General features: G+C 40.4%; 1 protein-coding gene across 5 annotated transcripts; it reads right to left on the bottom strand.

Moving 5' to 3' along the window:
- Window positions 1–2,636: 2,636 nt before the first annotated feature.
- Window positions 2,637–18,665, bottom strand: hmgxb3 (HMG box domain containing 3). 5 transcript variants are annotated; one of them, XM_080900297.1, is made up of 22 exons: window positions 18,482–18,665; window positions 17,770–17,879; window positions 17,529–17,680; window positions 17,233–17,407; window positions 14,661–15,167; window positions 14,435–14,542; window positions 14,190–14,324; window positions 13,867–14,102; window positions 12,693–12,802; window positions 12,525–12,605; window positions 12,241–12,323; window positions 12,029–12,136; window positions 11,774–11,914; window positions 11,233–11,540; window positions 10,450–10,577; window positions 8,866–8,997; window positions 8,574–8,758; window positions 8,225–8,447; window positions 4,436–4,569; window positions 4,115–4,234; window positions 3,711–3,920; window positions 2,637–3,584 (listed from the first exon to the last, which is right to left on the bottom strand). In XM_080900297.1, exons 3-22 carry the CDS (start codon window positions 17,666–17,668, stop codon window positions 2,991–2,993), a joined length of 3,858 nt encoding a protein of 1,285 aa, XP_080756423.1. In that variant the 5' UTR covers window positions 17,669–17,680; window positions 17,770–17,879; window positions 18,482–18,665; the 3' UTR covers window positions 2,637–2,990. The 5 variants fall into 5 exon arrangements, with proteins under 5 accessions (XP_080756423.1, XP_080756422.1, XP_080756421.1 ...); XM_080900296.1 differs by lacking the exon at window positions 17,770–17,879; XM_080900295.1 differs by lacking the exons at window positions 17,770–17,879; window positions 18,482–18,665 and adding an exon at window positions 18,187–18,458 and having other exon boundaries at window positions 12,558–12,605.
- Between the last annotated feature and the right edge of the window lie 5 nt (window positions 18,666–18,670).

The raw sequence follows: 18,670 nt of genomic DNA, 5'->3' as shown, positions 1-18,670 counted from the left end.
TCTGGAGGTAGTTCAGCTGGCACCAGTCCACAAAGTCTTGAGTCAATCCTCTGTACTCCTTGTCGTCCCCATCAGTGATGAGGCCGACTATTGCAGAGTCATCAGAGAACTTCTGCAGGAAGCACTGGGTGGAATTGTGGGAGAAGTCTGCAGTGTAGATGGTGAAGAGGAACGGAGCCAGAACCGTTCCCTGTGAAAGAGGCAAGAACCTGACTGATTTTAGAATGTAGCTCAGGAGGAGCTATGATCATGGTCTCGGTCTTGTTAGTATTTAGAACGAGGTAGTTGCTTGAAAGCCAATCAGAAACCTGGGTTAAGCACTGGACTAGGGTGGACAGCCTATCCAGCTGATGAGGCTTAAAGGACATATGGAGCTGAATGTCATCAGCATAAAAATGATAAGACAGGTTGCTAAAAGATTGAATGATACCAGCTAAAGGAAGCATATAAAAAGTTGTAACACTGTCTGTGACACTGGATTGAAGAAATGTTTAAGTGGTTAAAGTGTAAGATTTGAGAGCATGTGTAGCACCTTCTTATGCCTGTATAAAACATTATGTCACTGGGATGGTCTGTTGGTTGTTGCCGCTAATACATTTAAATGAGTTTATTTTAGCTAATTAGTGACAGAATTGTTGTAATGTTTGGATTAGTACGGAGCATCTATTCAGTTACTGAAGGCAAATCATCTCAAGGTAGAAGACAGAATTTGTTGATGTCCATGGATTCTAGACTTAAGGTAGTTATTCACTACAAAGGATTTTCAAGTAAATTCACAACTTTTATAAACCCCTTCAATTAAAGCTGAATGCTTGCCGTCTAATTGTATACTTAATATTTGATTAAAAATCCAGTGTTGTAAAAAAACAACAGAAACTTGCTTTTTTTCCCTTCACATCTATTCTATTCTAATCATCTAATTATATATTAATTAATCATAATTATATATTAATTCATTAATCCCCCAAAGTACACCCAACATTGACTGAATTAATAACTTAATTAGTAATTTGCTTACTTGTAAACCTCTCTTCATTTCCTCAAGCAATGAATGATGTCAGAAACTATATCCTGGAGCTGTTTCACTTCTTTTACCTTTGTGGGACTTCAAAAACCATCCTGATGTTTGCAGCCTCTTTCATGTGATGACTTCTTTGTAATTCTGAATGTCAGTGTTGCTTGTGGGTGGCTTTGATGTAGAACTGAGTAAGGAAACTTCACAGACAACAGATTTACAGTAGCAGACATTAAACCGTTACAAAGTTTTAGATTTCCTGTTGTCAAGTCTAAGTTTATCAGTTTATACACATGTTATTTATACACAGTGTTGGGGAGTAACGGAATACATGTACCGCCGTTACGTATTTAAAATACAAAATATGAGTAACTGTATTCCGTTACAGTTACCGTTTAAAAAGGTGGTATTCAGAATACAGTTACTTTGTTGAAATAAATGGATTACACTGCGGTACTTTCCTGTTTCATTTTGTCGCGGGTCAGGACTGCTTGGGTTTTGTTTGACAGCTACGTTCTGTTGTTCCAGGCGGCAGCGTTACGGTTGCCATGGTTACAGGGCGACGCTCTCTCTCCCTCTCTGCGACTGTGTTTCCTGGGTGAGAGAGCGCCTTTTCGTTGTTGTTGTTGTTGTTGTGCTAAGCTAACAGGCAGAATGCTACAAGCATAGCTCTAAAGAATGTAGCATCATGGGCAGTGTAGTCCGTGCTGCAGGGAGAATGGACTGCCATACACGTTATGGGTCTGTGAGCGCGAAGAGGGAGAAAAAGGGGAGTGGAAAGGTTGGAGTTGTCATCGAGGAAAAACGGGAGCTGGAAGCATGTAAATATAATAATAACCACTTCAGCCAAGAAGAGTGCCTGACGAGCCCAGTTGTAAGTAAGCTATTAAGACTCGACTGTACACCGTGTTCGTGTTTTCCTCCGAAAACAATAAGTTCCGTTGGAGCAGTCTTTCAACGCCTCTCTCTGTCTCTCGCAAGAAAAGTTGACTCACACATTTATTTGTGACAGAAGCAGTTTAATTTACAGACTACTTTTGCATATTACCACTATACACGGCTGCTTCGGTGCCACTTGATCAACAGGTGTCCCTACTAACAACTCTGCAGCCCCAATACTTCCATAGAGATTCTGTTCATCCATTGTTCATTTTAACTGCCAGGCAAAGTCTACGTTATCTTTATCAACACCAGAAAAAATGAAAAAAAAAAAAAAAACACGAATACTTCACATAGACAGATATATTACATATCTTTTATGCAGCTGTTTCTTTAAAGGTTGGCTACTTCACTTGAGTCAACCCAACTCATTCAGTGTGGCACAAATTAAAGCAAAAACTACCAACAAGGGTCTATCACCACATTATCATATATTACAATTAACATTTTATAATCGCTTCCCAAAATAAACATCAGTCCAAAAGGCAGCGGGTGGCAGTTGAGAGGTAAGAGTGTAAAAATGTAAAGCAGGAACGCCAAAGGGTTATAAATATACCAAATAATTCAAAGCTAAATATTTACTTTCATGTTTGAAGTCGTAGCTGAGTGAATAAAACCCTGCTTACATTCTTTCAGTCAGAGGAAAGCACTCATTTACGAGCAGGACTCAAGGTTACTTACATACATTACATATATGTTCTGTTCTTTTTTCAATCTTTATTTCCTGTTGCTAAAAAAACATATATATATACATAGGTTACATTCATTTAGTCAACTGAGAAGGACAGCTTTGACATTTCATTACCATCAATCTGATCTACTTGTTCTCACACTTAAACATCTCTAAAACTGTTTCAACAACTTGATACAAGATCACCATCTTAAAAATACTACCGATACTATTGTCAGGGTTAACCCTACAATCACTACAATCACTAGTAGAACTTGCATGTTTCTAAATTTTTGCAGCCATTATACATTCAGTCCACCTCCCTGCCTGCTTGCTCACATATCTCGCTTTCTAAGCCAAATTAGCTTATTCATCCAGAACAACCTCAAACGTCTCTATTACTTCCTCCTGTGCCTGTCCCTCCACCCCACTTCCTTCATCTTCCTCGCCATCCGTTTTTATCTGCGCCACTCCCAGTCGGTACAGAGAATCCCTGATCACGACCTCTCCAGGCTGGCAGGCCTTTACAACTTGACTGATCTGCTGGCTCACGATGTCTCTGCTGGTGAGAAAATCCACCAGACGGTTGTACAGGTAATAATAAGCAGTGTTGTTGAAAACAATAGGTTGTTTCAGCGCACGGCTCACAGAAGGAACGCTAGAAGAACTTTCTGTGGAGTCACTCTTCAGTGTATCTGACTGTTCTTTATCCGGAGCACTCTTGTCATCTTCCTCGCCCTTCTCCATCTCTATCTCAGCTACCAGGCTAACATAGGGCTCGAGGTCTTTGCAGACGACCATAGAATGATGTTCTGGAGCAGCAGGCTTCTGGGTTTCCTGTGGAGGATGAACCAGCCAGCAGGAAGAGGACTTGGTGATGGGGTGGACCTGCTGGTTCTCTGCTCCGGAGGACAGGTCAGCACTGTACAGCTGGTCCTGGAGCTCCGGACATGACACGAGCTAAAGAAGACAAAGGACAGTTTGTCTGAGGAAGGCACCACACAGAGTGTTTACCTCGTAACTTTTGAATGCAAACTACTATAATAACAGCTTATTTCGATCACACTAAACACTGGAATCACACACCACTGGTTTTTCAAAAGGGTCAGAGAAGCAGCCTTGATTTCTGCCCCACATTTGTTTCGCCAGCTGTGGGTACTGCAGGTCAGTGCAAAGGGCCACCTGACGAGCACTGTCACAAACATAGACTGGAGGCCAGTAGCGAGATGACAGCAGCAGATCAACATGGTCACGAGCCGTCTCTCCTTTCACCAAGTACTTAGACGCGCACATGACCTGGGCACAGGCATCACAGAGAAAACAATTATACTTTTTAAAGTGTGTAAAATCACTTTTGTTTGTTACTTCTTTAAAATACTTTGGTGTGTTTGCGCCAAATGACACTTGCAGATGGATGCATGTGATACAAGTTGATCCATTTAATTCATTTGTTTTGACACATCTGGATAACATCTGGCTGCTGTTTTTACCTTGTGGGGGCAGACTTTGGACAGCTTGCCAGCAGTGAGGTGTGCAGGGGGTTGTGTGGCAGTGGAGAGGCCGCTATGAACGACTGCGTATAAGGAGATCAGAGAGGCCAGCAGCTCATTCTAATTCATTCAAATGGAGACAGAAAGCAGGGTTTTATTATTACAAACTCTCACACAAATATGAGAAAATGAACGAATTAACAAAGCAAATTAATGATCAAGAAAACAGATTTTTGAAGATTTTGCTTCATAAGTAGTAAATTTAGTTCCAGTTCCAGTTATTTAGTAGGAAAAAAGTGACACACACACACACACACGTACCTTAGTGGAACCTGGGGCGATGTTTGCCCCACAGCAGTCCAGGACTTTTCTCAACTCGTCCTCAGTGTGATCTTCAATCTTGTCGAGTCTCAGCTGACTGTCGTGAATGAGGCGTACCAAAACTGATGGATCTCCTGAAGCACATGATGAACAATGCTGTCTTAAAAAATGGCTACATCCCTACTCCATCATCTTAAAGCAAGTTAACATATATTTCAGATCCACACTACTCCAACTTTTGCAAATGCTGCCTTCAGTTTTCATTAGAAATCTGTAGGTCTGTATTCAAGTCTGGCGAGACAAAACTGAGACTTTCCGAAATGATGATGCAGACAACCTTGATTTCTTCTCAGTCATATACAGTCACTAGTAACATTATTAGATACATTTTCCTAGTACTGGGTTGCACTTTATTGTCCAAATGGTGACAGATACAACAAAGTGCTGGAAACATTCCTCAGGGATTTTAGTCCATACTGACATGAATGATGTGACTCTCCGGTTCAACCACATCCCAGAGGTGCTCTATCACAATGAGATTTTTTACTGCTAAGGCCATTTGAGTGCAGTGAACTCACTGTCATGTTCAATAAAGATGTTTAAGATGATTTGAGCTTTGTGACATGGTGTATTATACATTAGAAGATGGGTACACTGGATGGATCCATGCTTCCATGTTGTTTATGCCAGATTCTCACCCTAAAATCTAAACGTGGCAGCAAAAGTCCAGACTCCTCAGACCAGTCTTCTGTGGTCTTATTGTAGCCTTGGTTTCCTGTTGTTAACTAACAGGCGTGAAAACCATGTGCTCTCCTACTAAAGTGGCCCATCTGCTCACATTCACTCCTGCATTCACACCTATGGGCAATTTGGATTAACCAATTAACCTATCCCCACTAACTGCATGTCTTTGGACTGTGGGAGGAAGCCGGAGTACCCGGAGGGAACCCACGCAAACACGGGGAGAACCTGCAAACTTCACACAGAAAGACCCCAGCCTGATGGTGGAATTGAACAGCACCTTCTTGCTGTGCGGCAAGATGCTGATGATGATGATGGATTTTTCCTCTTCTTCACATTATTCTCTGTAAACCATCTCTGTGAGATGCTGTTGTTTAGGAAAATTCCAGTACATTAGCAGTTTGCAAATTACCACCCCACGTGGCAACAATGCCCCAGTCAAAGTCATTTAAATCATAATTCTAATGATGTGTTTGATCTTCAGCAGGTTGTCTTGGCCACGTCTACATGCTTAAATGCATCGAGTTGCTGTCAGATGATTGGTTTACACATGTATTAATGACCTGTTGAACCAGTATATCTAATAAAGTGGCCAGTGAGGGTATATTAAGCTCAAATATTATGGCTAGGCTACCTGTGAGATTTCATAGTTTTGCTTTTTCATTGCAATGACTTCTTCTAGCAGTGGATACCGATCTAATACCCGTTACTAAATCACCATATTGGTGCAACAATCCCCTAATCTATGTTCTCCCGCCGCTCCTGTGGTTCTGTAACATTTCCATGTTATCGGCAGTCCGAGTAAAGAAATCCTTGATCTCACTTTTAGTATGTTTTTAATCCTCCGTTTCCTGTTTACAGCATCTTACGCACATACAGTGCACATGAATGGTCATGTGAGATGTGTTTACTAGGGGTGCAACGATACACAAAATTCACGGTTCGGTTCGATACTTTGGTGTCACGGTTCGATATTTTTTCGATACAAAAAAATTTTCATGCCTTTTTAATTTGTCATTTATTCAAATTATAAATATATATTTTAACACAAAAGTACAGTTTTTAAATTTAACCCTAACCCTTGTGCGTGTTGTTTTTTAGCTCGTCATATTGCAGCCACAGAAATTCTTTTGTCCATGAAACCATAAAGCTGCACTTTCTTTTTGCCTTATAGTCTGATTTGTCATAACTTCTCCGTTTTGTGGTAAGCTTTTCTTTGGCTGTCACTTCTTCACCCTGACCTGTCTTATTTGGCTCAGCAGAACTAAAATATATATCTGTCTGTGAAGGTTCTCAATCATCCAGGTCATCGTAGTGAAATATATATCCTGCCGCACTCACATAAGCTCAGCGATTCTCTGCGCGATCAACCTCTCACATGTTTAAGCTGCGGGAGATTTCACTTGTCATGTTTGCATAGTAAGCTAACAATTAATAAGACGATGTCAGAGGAATTGGTGCACAAATTATCATCACTCACAGATCAGTGCTGTCGCTCTCTATACACAGTTCGCGCGATTGCAAAATGAAAGCAAAAAAACAAGCGCAAATTCAAACACGATTTCAATATGTCACATATTGACAGTGGCTCACCCAATGACATAATTACCCAGCTACATTTCTGAAAGAATGCAAAAGCATTGACATATATTTTTCCTTCCTACAATAGCCCGACAGGCAGGGGAGAGATAGCCCCGGGACGTCGGGCTAGCGATATTGCGAGCCCTGTATCTGATTGAGGAATCACTCATCTTTGGAAAAGAGAGTTTATTACAGAGAAATGTCTCTTTCCAAAATAAAAGCTATACTATCCGTTTCTTCTGGGCTATATTCTCAGCAGCATATTAAACATATCAGGTCTCCATAAGGAGAATCCTGTGCTAACAGCTGTCTAAATGACTCGGCTAAAGTTTGTAGCATGCATGCTTGTTGTTTTTGTCTTTGCACTAGGATGATGTCGGTGTAAATGTGCAGTCATATTCGTTGTGTTCCCACTAGTGCTTTCAGGTTAATCTCGTTGAAATAACCTTAACGCCACAACACGGCAAATCTCCGTTAACGAGCTACCCTATACAGAGGGGCTAGACGGCCAACACGTTAACGAGCTAACTGCGCTAACACACTAGCTCCCACCCATGTAATTGAGCATTGCATGGCACATCCAACATACTGTTTTACTTTAGTCCATGACTCGCTTACCTTCAGGGTCATACGTCACATGAAAACCAAAATAATTCCAAACGCCAGATCTGAATGAGGGTGGGGAGGTCCACTTCTGTCTCGCTAGCTTGCCCTGCGCTCTTCCTTCTGACCATGCTGTCTGTGTTGAGTGCTCAGTGAATCTGCGTTCGACTACTCCGCCTAGGCTGCACTCTCGAGCCTAGGCGGAGTAGTCAAATGCAGATTCACTGAGCGCTCAACACAGACAGCATCGTCAGAAGGAAAGTTGATAAAATAAATTACAAATTTTGTATTGTTCTTTTTTTTTCTCCCCTTTGGTTTTCTTTCTTTCTCTCCCCCTCTTTCTTTCATTCTTTCCCCCTGTCCTATCCCACAGTCATGTCTGTCCCGTTTGCAACTGAAAATAAAATAAATTCATAATTATAATAAAGGTCAATCAAATGGACCAATATGATGATCCACTTAAAATAAATCCTCTTGGCATCTTTCTTGGCCTCAAGACAACAATTCTGATGGCTATAGATCCAAACGGGACACAAAAAAAAAAAAAAAAAAAAAAATTGAAAAAAAAAAATTGAAAAAAATTGTATTGTTCGATACATATGCGTACCGAACCGAAAGCACTGTATCGAACGGTTCAATATCGATACGAATATCGTTGCACCCCTAGTGTTTCCTACAAAACTGTTTTTTTTAAACACTATTACGCATTTATGTTCTTTTAGCCTTAAAAATCTCCATTATATTTGCTTGAATATAGTACTTATTGCACTAGAATTTAATCACTGGAACATCGGACACCCCTTAATAAAAATGATTTATGCATGTGGAGATTAAAATCAGCAGTAATTTACAGGAAGAACATACCCGAGGACTGCTCAGGGTGTGGCAAGACCTTGTCCTTCTCTGTGTTGATAACAGTGGGGCTCCTCATCAAAGGTGGAATGAAGGGAGCAATTATGGAAGCATCTACCCGTGTGATAGGGATGTCTGTGGGGAAAGCTGCTTGCTCAATAGCCTCACTCTCCATGGTCAGCCAGAAGTCATCCACATGTACCTCATCTGACACTGAAAACTCAGGCCAGGTAAACTGCAGAAAGGTCACAAGAGGACACAACAAAAGAGCACACAGTCAAACACATATCTAAACAAAGCAGCCATTGCCAAAACAAAAGTTATGTGGCATTAATTACAGTTGTTATCACCAAACTCTCACTTCTACATTCTTGAGCTCCAGGACATTGTTTGTGTGTCTCTGTGCAATTTCTATCTTTGGAGCAACGCCGCAAATGCCACAGATCATATCGTTGTAATCTCGGATGGTGAGGCACTCAAAGGCCCAGTAGCCACTCAGGAGAAGCTCTTGAATTTGAGATGATTCATCTGGATTAAGAGAATGGACTGGGGGCCAAAACCAAAGGAGAAAACAGACTGTCAAAGCCATTTTTAAAAATGTAGACCCTTACAAAGTAGAAGCAATAAATGTTGAGTGTAATAGAGGATTTTACCAGGATGACTGGGGACGTGGTCCACTATAGTCTTGGCTGCCTGATAGGGTGACTGGCCTAGTTTGATGCTGGCCCTGATCTTCAGAAAGAGGTCAATGCTCACCAGCAGTCTGTTCCCAATGTTGAACAGACCTGTTAGAATAAAGAAAGATTCATCCACTCGACGCCAGAGAATATGGCTACAGGCTAAACCACACCTTATAAAAAAGCTTCCTCAGTAAGAGCTGTTTATATCCACTCAATGCTTTTGGTATGAATACACAAGGAAAATATTGTTTCTCCATGGTCAGCCAAAAGTCATCAACATCATCAACAACCCCATCTGATACTTTGACCATATTGAGGCAGGTTGAAACGTTAACCTGTCCTTATATTATTAAAGGTTAGTATGGAGTTGAAAGACGATGACAACAGTTTTTGAAAATACTGATAGATTTGCATTCACTGGAGTCTTATATGCTAGGCTTTTAACCAATCAGTGAAATAATTACTGCAACTGGTAAATGCAACATTTTACTGCAGAAGCTGACCTTTAAGGGCACTTTTTGAAGAAGAGCTATCCCAGGGCAGGTACTGATGGAGTTAACATTTGAACAAGCACCAATTTCTTTTTTGAAAAAGGAGCGACTGATGAGTAGCAAGGCTAAAAGTAGTGGACTGCTGTCTTTTCTAACATTTTAAGCAAACAGAATTGCAGCACCCTTCTTAGTTTTACTGTTTTGGTCTCACAGAGCCACCGTTACTCATAATAGCATTGCTGTTTTGGTAACACTGGAATTTCCATCACGACTGAAGACTTTGCCAACTTCTTTTCTGTCCAGTGGATCACAGAAGCACAGTGTACTAAAAACTGGATAAGTCAAATTGGGAGCATGGGCCTATAAATGTACAGATGTTGTCAGAAGTTTACATACAGCATAAATGTCGTGGTATTTTGGGGTATTGTTGATTTTTTAGCTGTTTTTCAGGGTGTAATGATTGTGAAGCATACATCTTTAACAACTTTAGAAAACAAGAACTGGTGCATAGGATTGAATTTATTTTAAATTTTCTCTAATCCACATAGAGTCAAAGGTTTTATGCATTTTAAGCATAAGGTTAGTTCATTCATTTTTAAAAACGTTTAAGCTGGGGCTTTAGGAAGACCATTCCAGAAGTCTAATGTCAGCTTGTTTTATCCTTTCAAAACCAGTTTTGATGTTGTTTGGAATCACCAGCGAGAATTTAATAGGCTTTGGCCTCATCACGTTAAAAAACACAGTAGAACCTCAGCACCACTTATTGAAAGATTTAGATGAGTCTGTGTATGTTTTTGACCCTGTCTGGATTAGAGAAAATCCAGAATAAATTCAGAACCAATACTTCTTTGAAAAAGAACAGTTCAAATAAATAATTAAAATTACCATGGCATTCATGCCTATGATAACTGAATGTAAATTTCTGGTCATTACTACATATGTGCCAGCTTGTGCCTACTGAGAGCTTCTGCAGACAAAAGGTAGCCAGTCTCCTGAAGAATCTTTATTTAATTCAAACAAATCCCATAATTATATGTGCAATATACCTTCAATTGGCTCTGCTTACCTGGATGAAGGTCAGTGAAGCTGTGCAGGGCCAGACACTGAACATTGAGACAAACCTTGAGCTGCAGAGAGACTGTCTGCATTAGAGTTTCAGTGAGCAGCCAGCAGTTCTCCTGTCCTGCAACAGTGCTAAAATGTACAGATACAGATAATGTAAGATACCAGATATTACAATAATTTTAGCATTTTTCAAAACACAGAGTTACAAAGTGCTTAACAGTTTGAATAAAAGCCACAGAGTGATGATAACCACACAGAAACAAAATCAACCATATACGGTCAGACACTCATTCCAACATACAAGCAAATAGTTGCAAATTACGGTCAAAGTCAAGGGGGAAAATATTAAGGGAAAGCTAACCTATAAAAATGACTTTTCAGCAGTTAAAACCAGTAACAGTGAAGTTGACCTGATGAGTGTGGAAGGCTAATCCACAGTTTAGGTGCAACAACCTCAAATGCACAATCACCTCTATTTTTAAAACCCTGGTTTAAGGATCGGAGAGGCCGGCTGCAGTGACGAGGTTTCAGAAGCTCTGCTATTTAAGCAGAGGTCAGAATTTTAAAGTGGATTCTCAAATTCACTGAAAGCCAGTGAAGGAATCAGAGAATAGGTGTAATATGTGACTGCTGACTAGTTTTTGTAAGCAGCCTTGCTGCTGTCCTGCTGTAACTGGGGGTTAGATATGGAGGACTGGGAGACACACGTGAAAAGTGAACTACAATAATCAAGGTGGGAGAATACTAAAGATATTAAAACTAATCTTGTCATGCATCTTCTTACCTCTGATCACCTTTGAAGAGAGGGTAGTTACACAGGCCACAGTGAGTAGCTGCTGACTCGTAGTACTGAGGCCACCTAGACTGAAGCATGGTCTCTGCCTCGGCGCTGTTTTCCTGCTCCTGATCAGCCACTTGAACAAAGACAACCTGGAAAGTGTTGAGCTCCTGGATGAGGGTTAATGTTTCCTGAAGCTCAGCCTCATTCTCAGGAATCTGCAAAGAGCTGCGCAGCAGCTGCACCGTATTTTGACGCTGGATGTCTTTTTGGGCAGGACTAAGGGGATTGTATGGACACAGCAGAGTCTCAGACTGAAAAGGGGAAATTAAGAAATCAATGGAGACAAATGGATCCGTATTGAAAAATACAAAAATGTTGGTTTTAAAGTAAAAGTAAAGCATTTAATACATTTGTGTTCAGAAGTTGCTAAAGGTTTCTGCAATAATTATAGTGAAGACAAGTAAACGAAAGTGTTACAGCTGTAACAGCACCTTACAGCACCTGCACTTTGGAGAAAAATTGGAGGAAGGAAGGTTTTGTGTACCTTTGTTGCCTTGGCATTCTTCTGGGTCAGCTCGCAGCCACATTTCGGGCACACTGCAGGTTTGTGCCTGTTCTTATAAATATAGTCGCAAGATGGGTTCTTACACCGACCCCTGCCTCGTGCTGTGGACAGTCCCAAATCCTTAAAGAATAAAGAAGTAAATTACCTAAATATCAACAAACAAGCAATATAGAGGGACAAAAGTACAGGTTTGTACACAATTACAGCAAAATAAACTGCAAAGAAGATACTCACAAAACTGGAAACTGTTTGCTGTTTGAAAGGCACAACTGACAGGATATTCACTCTCCTGTCAGTCAGAGAAGACGTGGGCTGGCCTCTGTCAGCTGCGCCCGGAAAATCCTATGCAAATGCATGCAGACAGTTAGAAAGAAGAATTAACTCTGCTGTTTTGCAGTTCTGTGTGAGGTTTTTCTCTGTGTGTGTAACCATATGTATGTGTTAACCTGGTTAGCTGTGGTTGTTGGGACAGCGTGGCCGAGCTGCTTTAAAGTGCTGGGTTTGAGACCTGAGAAACTCTCTGGTGGCACTGTGGTTAAAAAAGAACCAGATCAACTGAGAGCTAAAACCTCAGAAAATACAGTCACATCGAGACACTTCATGATAAAATTGGTCTGCATGTGTCAAGAACAAGTACAGAGCAGACATGTAATAAAACCAGACAGAAGCCACAAATGTGGAAATTGCACAGAATGAAGAATAATTAGAAATACAGTCAAATGATCATTACCATTCGGTGAATTATTGTTGTGTGAATACTGACATTTCTCTTTGTCAGGTGGAACAGTTATGATCTGAAACACAGCACGACCTAAAACACAAACACATATGTTGACGCTGTAAGAGCCCAATTAAGCACATGCACCAAAACATTACTGCTGGCTCTGTTTCATTTCACCTGTGTTGTAGCAGGCAGGAAGGATGGGCCTCACAGGCCTCTTCTGCACAGTGGTACTGCTCTTTTCCTGGCCTTGGATTGAGGCACTTTTAGGATTGTCTTTCACTTGTCTAGAAATAAAAGAGTAAGTATGTCAAGTCAGATACAGTCTAGTGTCAAAACACAGAGGGCAGCAGGCAGCTGTTTTAACAGCACAAAGAGGAAATGAGTATAATTCAACTTCATCCACATTTTCAAAATGGCCCTTTTTTCCACACATTTTTGGCAGTTCTTGTTATTAAGGAAGGTACAGTAAGTTAAAAGAGAAAAAACAAGATAAGTGTGCATTTTTAAAAATAAACAAATCCACTAATGCACATACAGTGCTGTGAAAAAGCATTGAGCCACCTCAAATTTCTTGACATTTGGTAGGAAAATGACAAATACGGGCATACAGATACAAATCTACAAATACAGGTACATGCCATTGATTTTAGTGCCTTTTTATGCTTCAGTTATTCTGATATTATTGTTACATGGCTTAACAAATATTAAAAAAAATTCAAGTACGAGATTAAAATGAGTTAACGAAAAATGTTGATAGTCCTTCAGAAAGCCCTGAGAATTAATACTCAAAATGACTTTGAACATTAAAAGAAAGTATTGAAGAAAAATGTAAATATAAATGACAGACTACAAGAAGCAATCTTGAGACTTTTGCATTGTACTTTTCATACTGCATGCCTTCTGCAGCTAAAGCATAAAAGCCATAATCCAGCGGTCCCCAACCCCCGGGCCTCGGACCGGTACCGGCCCGTGAGTCGTTTGGTACCGGGCCGCGAGAGTTGAGGCTCAGTGTGAAATGTATGGTTTTCAGGGTTTTTATCGTTTTTCAGCGTTATTTTGTTATAGTTTTTATCGTTAACTCGGTTTTCCTGCGTCTTTTCACATGTGTTATGAATAAGTCTTCTTTTTTCGGTACCGGTACTAGTTTTATTTTGTTGTATTTTTCCACGACACCTTAAAGGCCGGCCCGTGAAAATATTGTCGGGCATAAACCGGTCCATGGCGCAAAAAAGGTTGGGGACCGCTGATGTAATCAACTTGCTTCTTTAAAAGAACGAACACACTTAATATCTGATTTAATGGCCTTGTGAACTCTCAGACAGTAATAATCTGCAGAAATGACACGCACCTTGTTTGAGCCGGTTGTTTGGTGCTGCTGCCCTCTTGTGGCAATCCAGCTGAACGAACAGGCTGCTTTCTGGCGCGCCTCACAACTTGTCCTTCTTTGTTGACTCCAGTAGTATTTATTTTGCTGACAGCAGCACCTGCCTTCTGAGTTGTTGGTTGTGTGGTTTGACAGCTTTTATTAGCTTTTTTTTTAGCTTTTTGCCTTGAAGCAGCTTGCTTCTCGTGTGACTTTTTTGCCTATTAAGAAAATGGCAGCCAAAACTAACTGATTAGAATCACAAGTAAATAGTGAATATTTTTTTCTTAGGTTTCATTAACACTTACAGCGGGTATCCATTTACCACCCAAGTGGCTCCCACACTCGGGGCATGTTGGTGGCTTGTGGCGGGTAACGTAGACAAATGAACAGCCAGGATTCAGACACCTCCCTCGACCTCTCCGAGTGTATGTCTTCACAGACTGATGAGAAGAAGAAAATATGTAACTTCAGGTCTTTCAAGTCCTAAAAATTAAATGTGTACTCTTCCAGATACAAGATTTTTCTTTATTTGACTAATATGCATGCTTACCATTTTATATGAAGGTTTGACACTTTGCTCTATGCTTGCTCTAACAGGGACCATCACCACCGGGCCCACAGAGCTCACAGTTGCCAAAGACTTGGGCTCCAGTAGGTTCTAGGGTAAGGCAAGAAGTAAGCAAAATACATGTGCTGTTATTAAAATTAGGTGATTATATAAGTTAATGAATATCAGTCTACAACCTGGCAGAAGATGGAGGACATTTAGGTTGTACCTGGGTGGGTATGATGGCCACCACCTGTGTGGTTTCCCCCTGTGTTTGCTGCACCATCGATGCACTGTAACTACTACTGCCAGCTTTTGCCTCATTTCCTTTCAGTATGACCCGATTTGCCATACAGTCACCAGAGCTCTGTGAGACACTGGAGTCTCCAGAAGCTGTTGCTTTCGGTGAGACAGAGGAGGAGGAAGAGGTGGGTGGAATTCCTTGGAGGGCAGGTGACACTACTGCTGTTTCCCCTGTTATTTCATCAACAACAATGGGGTGTTCAGAGAGTTCAACCTTACCAGCCAACCCTAAAGGTGTCAACCGGGGTTCCTGAATAAGGGAGACTGAGGGCAAGCCATTTTCAGGTGGATTCTCCGTAGACTCAATGCTGAGCTCTGATTGAGAGCTTCCCGGCTGGAGACTTGAAGAGCAGCCTTTGGACAATACAAAGTAACTGGTTCTTGGTAGGATTTTGCGGAAGCCTGGCAGATCTTTGGAGAGACTAACAGATGACTGAGGAAAAAGCACAATCGAGACATTTTTTATGGCCAAAAGAATTCATGATAAAGGAAATAAATGAATCTCACTGGAGGAAGGGCTTTTTAATCAGCTGTCTACCAGTGGCAATGTTTTTAAAAAGACAGGTTGACTTTGTGGAATAATGATTAATTTACTACTAGAGTGTCTACTAGTACAGTATTTATTATAATAAAAATACTTTTTACTGTTAAGTTTTTACTGAACTTTTTAACTCAGATGAGGGAAAATCTGGATGTTTTGTTCAGAAAACAGGAGTAATTTAAAATCTGAATCAGTTACCATAGTAACAAATTCTGACTCTTCACGTCCAGCTAAACACGGTTACATGGTTTCTTTTGTTGATTCATAGCTGATATTTCAAAGAAGATATCCATCCATTGGCTTCCGCTTATCCTTTTCAGGGTCGCAGGGGGCGCTGGAGCCTATCCCAGCTGTCATAGGGCGAGAGGCAGGGTACACCCTGGACAGGTCGCCAGTCTGTCGCAGGGCTAACACACAAGGACAGACAACCATTCACACTCACATTCACTCGCACATTCACACCTAGTGGCAATTTGGATTATTCAATTAACCTATCCCCACAAGCTGCATGTCTTTGGACGGTGGGAGGAAGCCGGAGTACCCGGAGAGAACCCACGAAGAAGATAATGGAATGCATTTATTTGCTAAAGTTTAGGTATTCAATTCATATTTACCTGGGACTTTGATGTTCCAGGTAAATATGAATTGATGCTGCTGCCCTCTTGTGGCACTCCAGCCAACTAATAAATATTAGTTGACGACTGCCTTAACAAGCTGTTATCCTTGTAAGAGAAAGAGATCTAGCATATCTGTGGACATGCTAGATTTATTCTCAGATCTTCACTGAAAATGTTAACATCACTCACTGTTTAGAAGTTATAAAAAGTGATTGTTTTTCATGATGTGATTGGCTGCAGTGATGGGGCCCTCCTATTATATTTATAAAATCATATTCTACGATCATAGTAAGTCGTCCCTTGGAAATGACTTGTGTTGAATTCTCCCAATTCTTTGAATCTTTGGGCTGAAGGAGGGACAATACTCGGTGTATCAATGCTCAATCAACAATCATTTATTTCCATACAATTCAACAGTCAGAGCATTACAACGTCCGGACGGGAGAGATGCTACCAGAGGGTCAGGCACATGTCTCAAAATGGTGACGGGTTGCTCAGCTTTTTATAGTCTCTAGTGGCCCCCAGCTAGTCGTAAAAGCCAAAACATCACATTTTTTCTCTGTTACAGCGCCTAAGTTATGACCTCGGCAGTTGTTTCTCTGCTTTCTGTACGGTGGGGGTGTGGAATGTGGTCTATCTATCTCCCCTGTCTTTAGACACAGAGTCTCCTGCTTACAACCTTCTCTTCATGATTCAACAATTAAGCATGTCAAGAAAACAGTGTAACACATTCCCAGCAGATCAAGGATACAGAGTGATGCACATTTATCTAATGAACTAATATGTGAATATGTTCTGTTAACTCAAAAGTATAATGAGAACTAAACTACATACAGCTCACACACTCTATATTAAAGGGTATAATGTGATCTACAGCAGTATTCTAATTCAACTACTTTGATTACATATATAAGGTAACATATAATAACAGAATAATCTAATAATTGTATACTTCAAAGGATGACTGCATGTTCACATATAGCAAAAGTAAGGTTATGTACCTGCGTTTATGAAGGCTGCAGACATTTTTCAACGTTCTGACACTATTGTTCACTATGTAGGAATATATACATATTTTGAAAGATAGTCAAACACTATTGAGGAAGGTCTTAAATGTAAATTAAATCTTTTTTCCCATATATTGAACTAAGTATTTTTCTAATTTATTTGTAACAGACTCATATTGCCAGGTGAAAGTGCGCCAGTTTTGAATTCTAGCATAAGTGTTTAAGAAGGTTTAATCTACAGATTAATGGATTTAAATAATATGGTCTTCTCAGCTAATCCGATACGCTGGTTTGTTTACATTTAAAAAAAAAAAAGTTGAGACTGCAGCTTACTGTATCTATGCCCTCCTTCTCCAACTTGGCTTTTTCCAGGTAGTAGCTTTTCTCAGCTACGCTGAGTCGTTTCCAGCTCTCACTGATACGCTTGTTGATCTCAGACTGTGGCATATTAGAGACTCCGAGTTGCATAATCTGGTGAACATCAAAGTAGTATAGCAGATAGGCAGACCTAAGGCAGACAACACATTCCAAGTCTACAATTAGAACATGACATTTTTAAGACATTTTTAATGCCTTTGAAGCTCAGCCAGTGATGAGAGAAGGGTTGAAAACCATTTTATTCATGTTACCTAGGCTTCTTAGGTTTCTCCACACTGTCATCTTGAGGTTTGCTCTTCCTCTTTTTAAAGGATGTCACCTCCATTTGGCTGTAGGCACTCTCCACCTCTTCTGTCACTTTAACAACCTCAAAAAGCTCCACTTTGTCCATGTTTCCAAAGATCTAGGACAAAAATGACACACAGCAGGGGATCCATGTTTGAACTGTCAAGAAGATGGAATTTATTGCAGGGGTGTTGTGTCAAAGCGTACCCATCTCCACTTCACTTCAAAAAGGGAAGCACCAAAAATAGAAGCATTTAGGCTTTATTTAACCAAGTAAAAGTCTCAGGGAGAATAAAGATCTCTTATTCGGCAGTTAACTTGCCAAGAGAGCAGTAAAATAGTTGTAAATAAAAACACAAACGATAAGAACAGACAAAAACACACATTAGACGAGTGAATACAATATCTCGTTCACATGCAGTAAATTCTAAAGCTCAAATTGGAAACAACTTGCAAATTTGTTTTTATGAAATTCCATGTTTGCACATCTTAGCTATTTTATGCCTAATAACACAATAACATGCAACTAAGGCACAAATCATTAGCGGCCACAATGTTTGAACAGTATGACAAGGGTGATTTTACATAGTAACTGCAGTGCTGTTGACATAAAGTTTATTTCACCTCCTTTCCTCGGGTGATGAGAGGCAAGCAGAGGTGCTCATAAAGGCTATAACTAATGAAAAATAATACTAATAAAAGTACTGGAGTGTGACTAAAGGTTATTATTTGAATATATCGCTGCAAAAATGCCATGCACTTTTATCCACATTGCTCAGGGAGAGAGATACTAAACCAAACAAACATGTAAAAACCACCGCTCCTTCCTCGTTTTAAAGGTAGGTTTAATGGCGTGTGTTAATACTGCCCGCACGGTCAGTCAGTTATCCAATGAAATGCCTTCTTATTGAAGTCTTACCTACGACGGCCCAAGGTACTACAAACTACTCTGAACAACGTTTAGAAGTCGCCGAAAATGTCCATGCATTGTGTTATTATGCTAAGTAATGCTACGTGTTGCCTGTTCTTTACATTAGATAAAGAATTTCACGACGCTAGTAAAGGTGTAAAGTAGCCTCGTTGCTAGTCGTCTCATGAAAAAAGATGG

This window comes from Rhamphochromis sp. 'chilingali', assembly GCF_963969265.1.
Source record: "Rhamphochromis sp. 'chilingali' genome assembly, chromosome: 13".
Lineage (NCBI taxonomy): Eukaryota > Metazoa > Chordata > Actinopteri > Cichliformes > Cichlidae > Rhamphochromis > Rhamphochromis sp. 'chilingali'.
The sequence above is the reverse complement of the archived record's forward strand: the minus strand, read 5'-3'. Positions and strand labels throughout refer to the sequence as shown.

Bases quoted from the DNA above. Each gene is read 5' to 3' on its own strand.
- hmgxb3 (XM_080900294.1), bottom strand. From the start codon at position 18,318: ATGGCATTTTTGCAGCGATATATTCAAATAATAACCTTTAGTCACACT. The intron at 14,543-14,660 runs GTACAACCTAAA...GCCTTACCCTAG, and splicing joins TGGCCATCATACCCACCCAG to AACCTACTGGAGCCCAAGTC. The intron at 12,606-12,692 runs GTGAAATGAAAC...TTTGTGTTTTAG, and splicing joins TCCTGCCTGCTACAACACAG to GTCGTGCTGTGTTTCAGATC.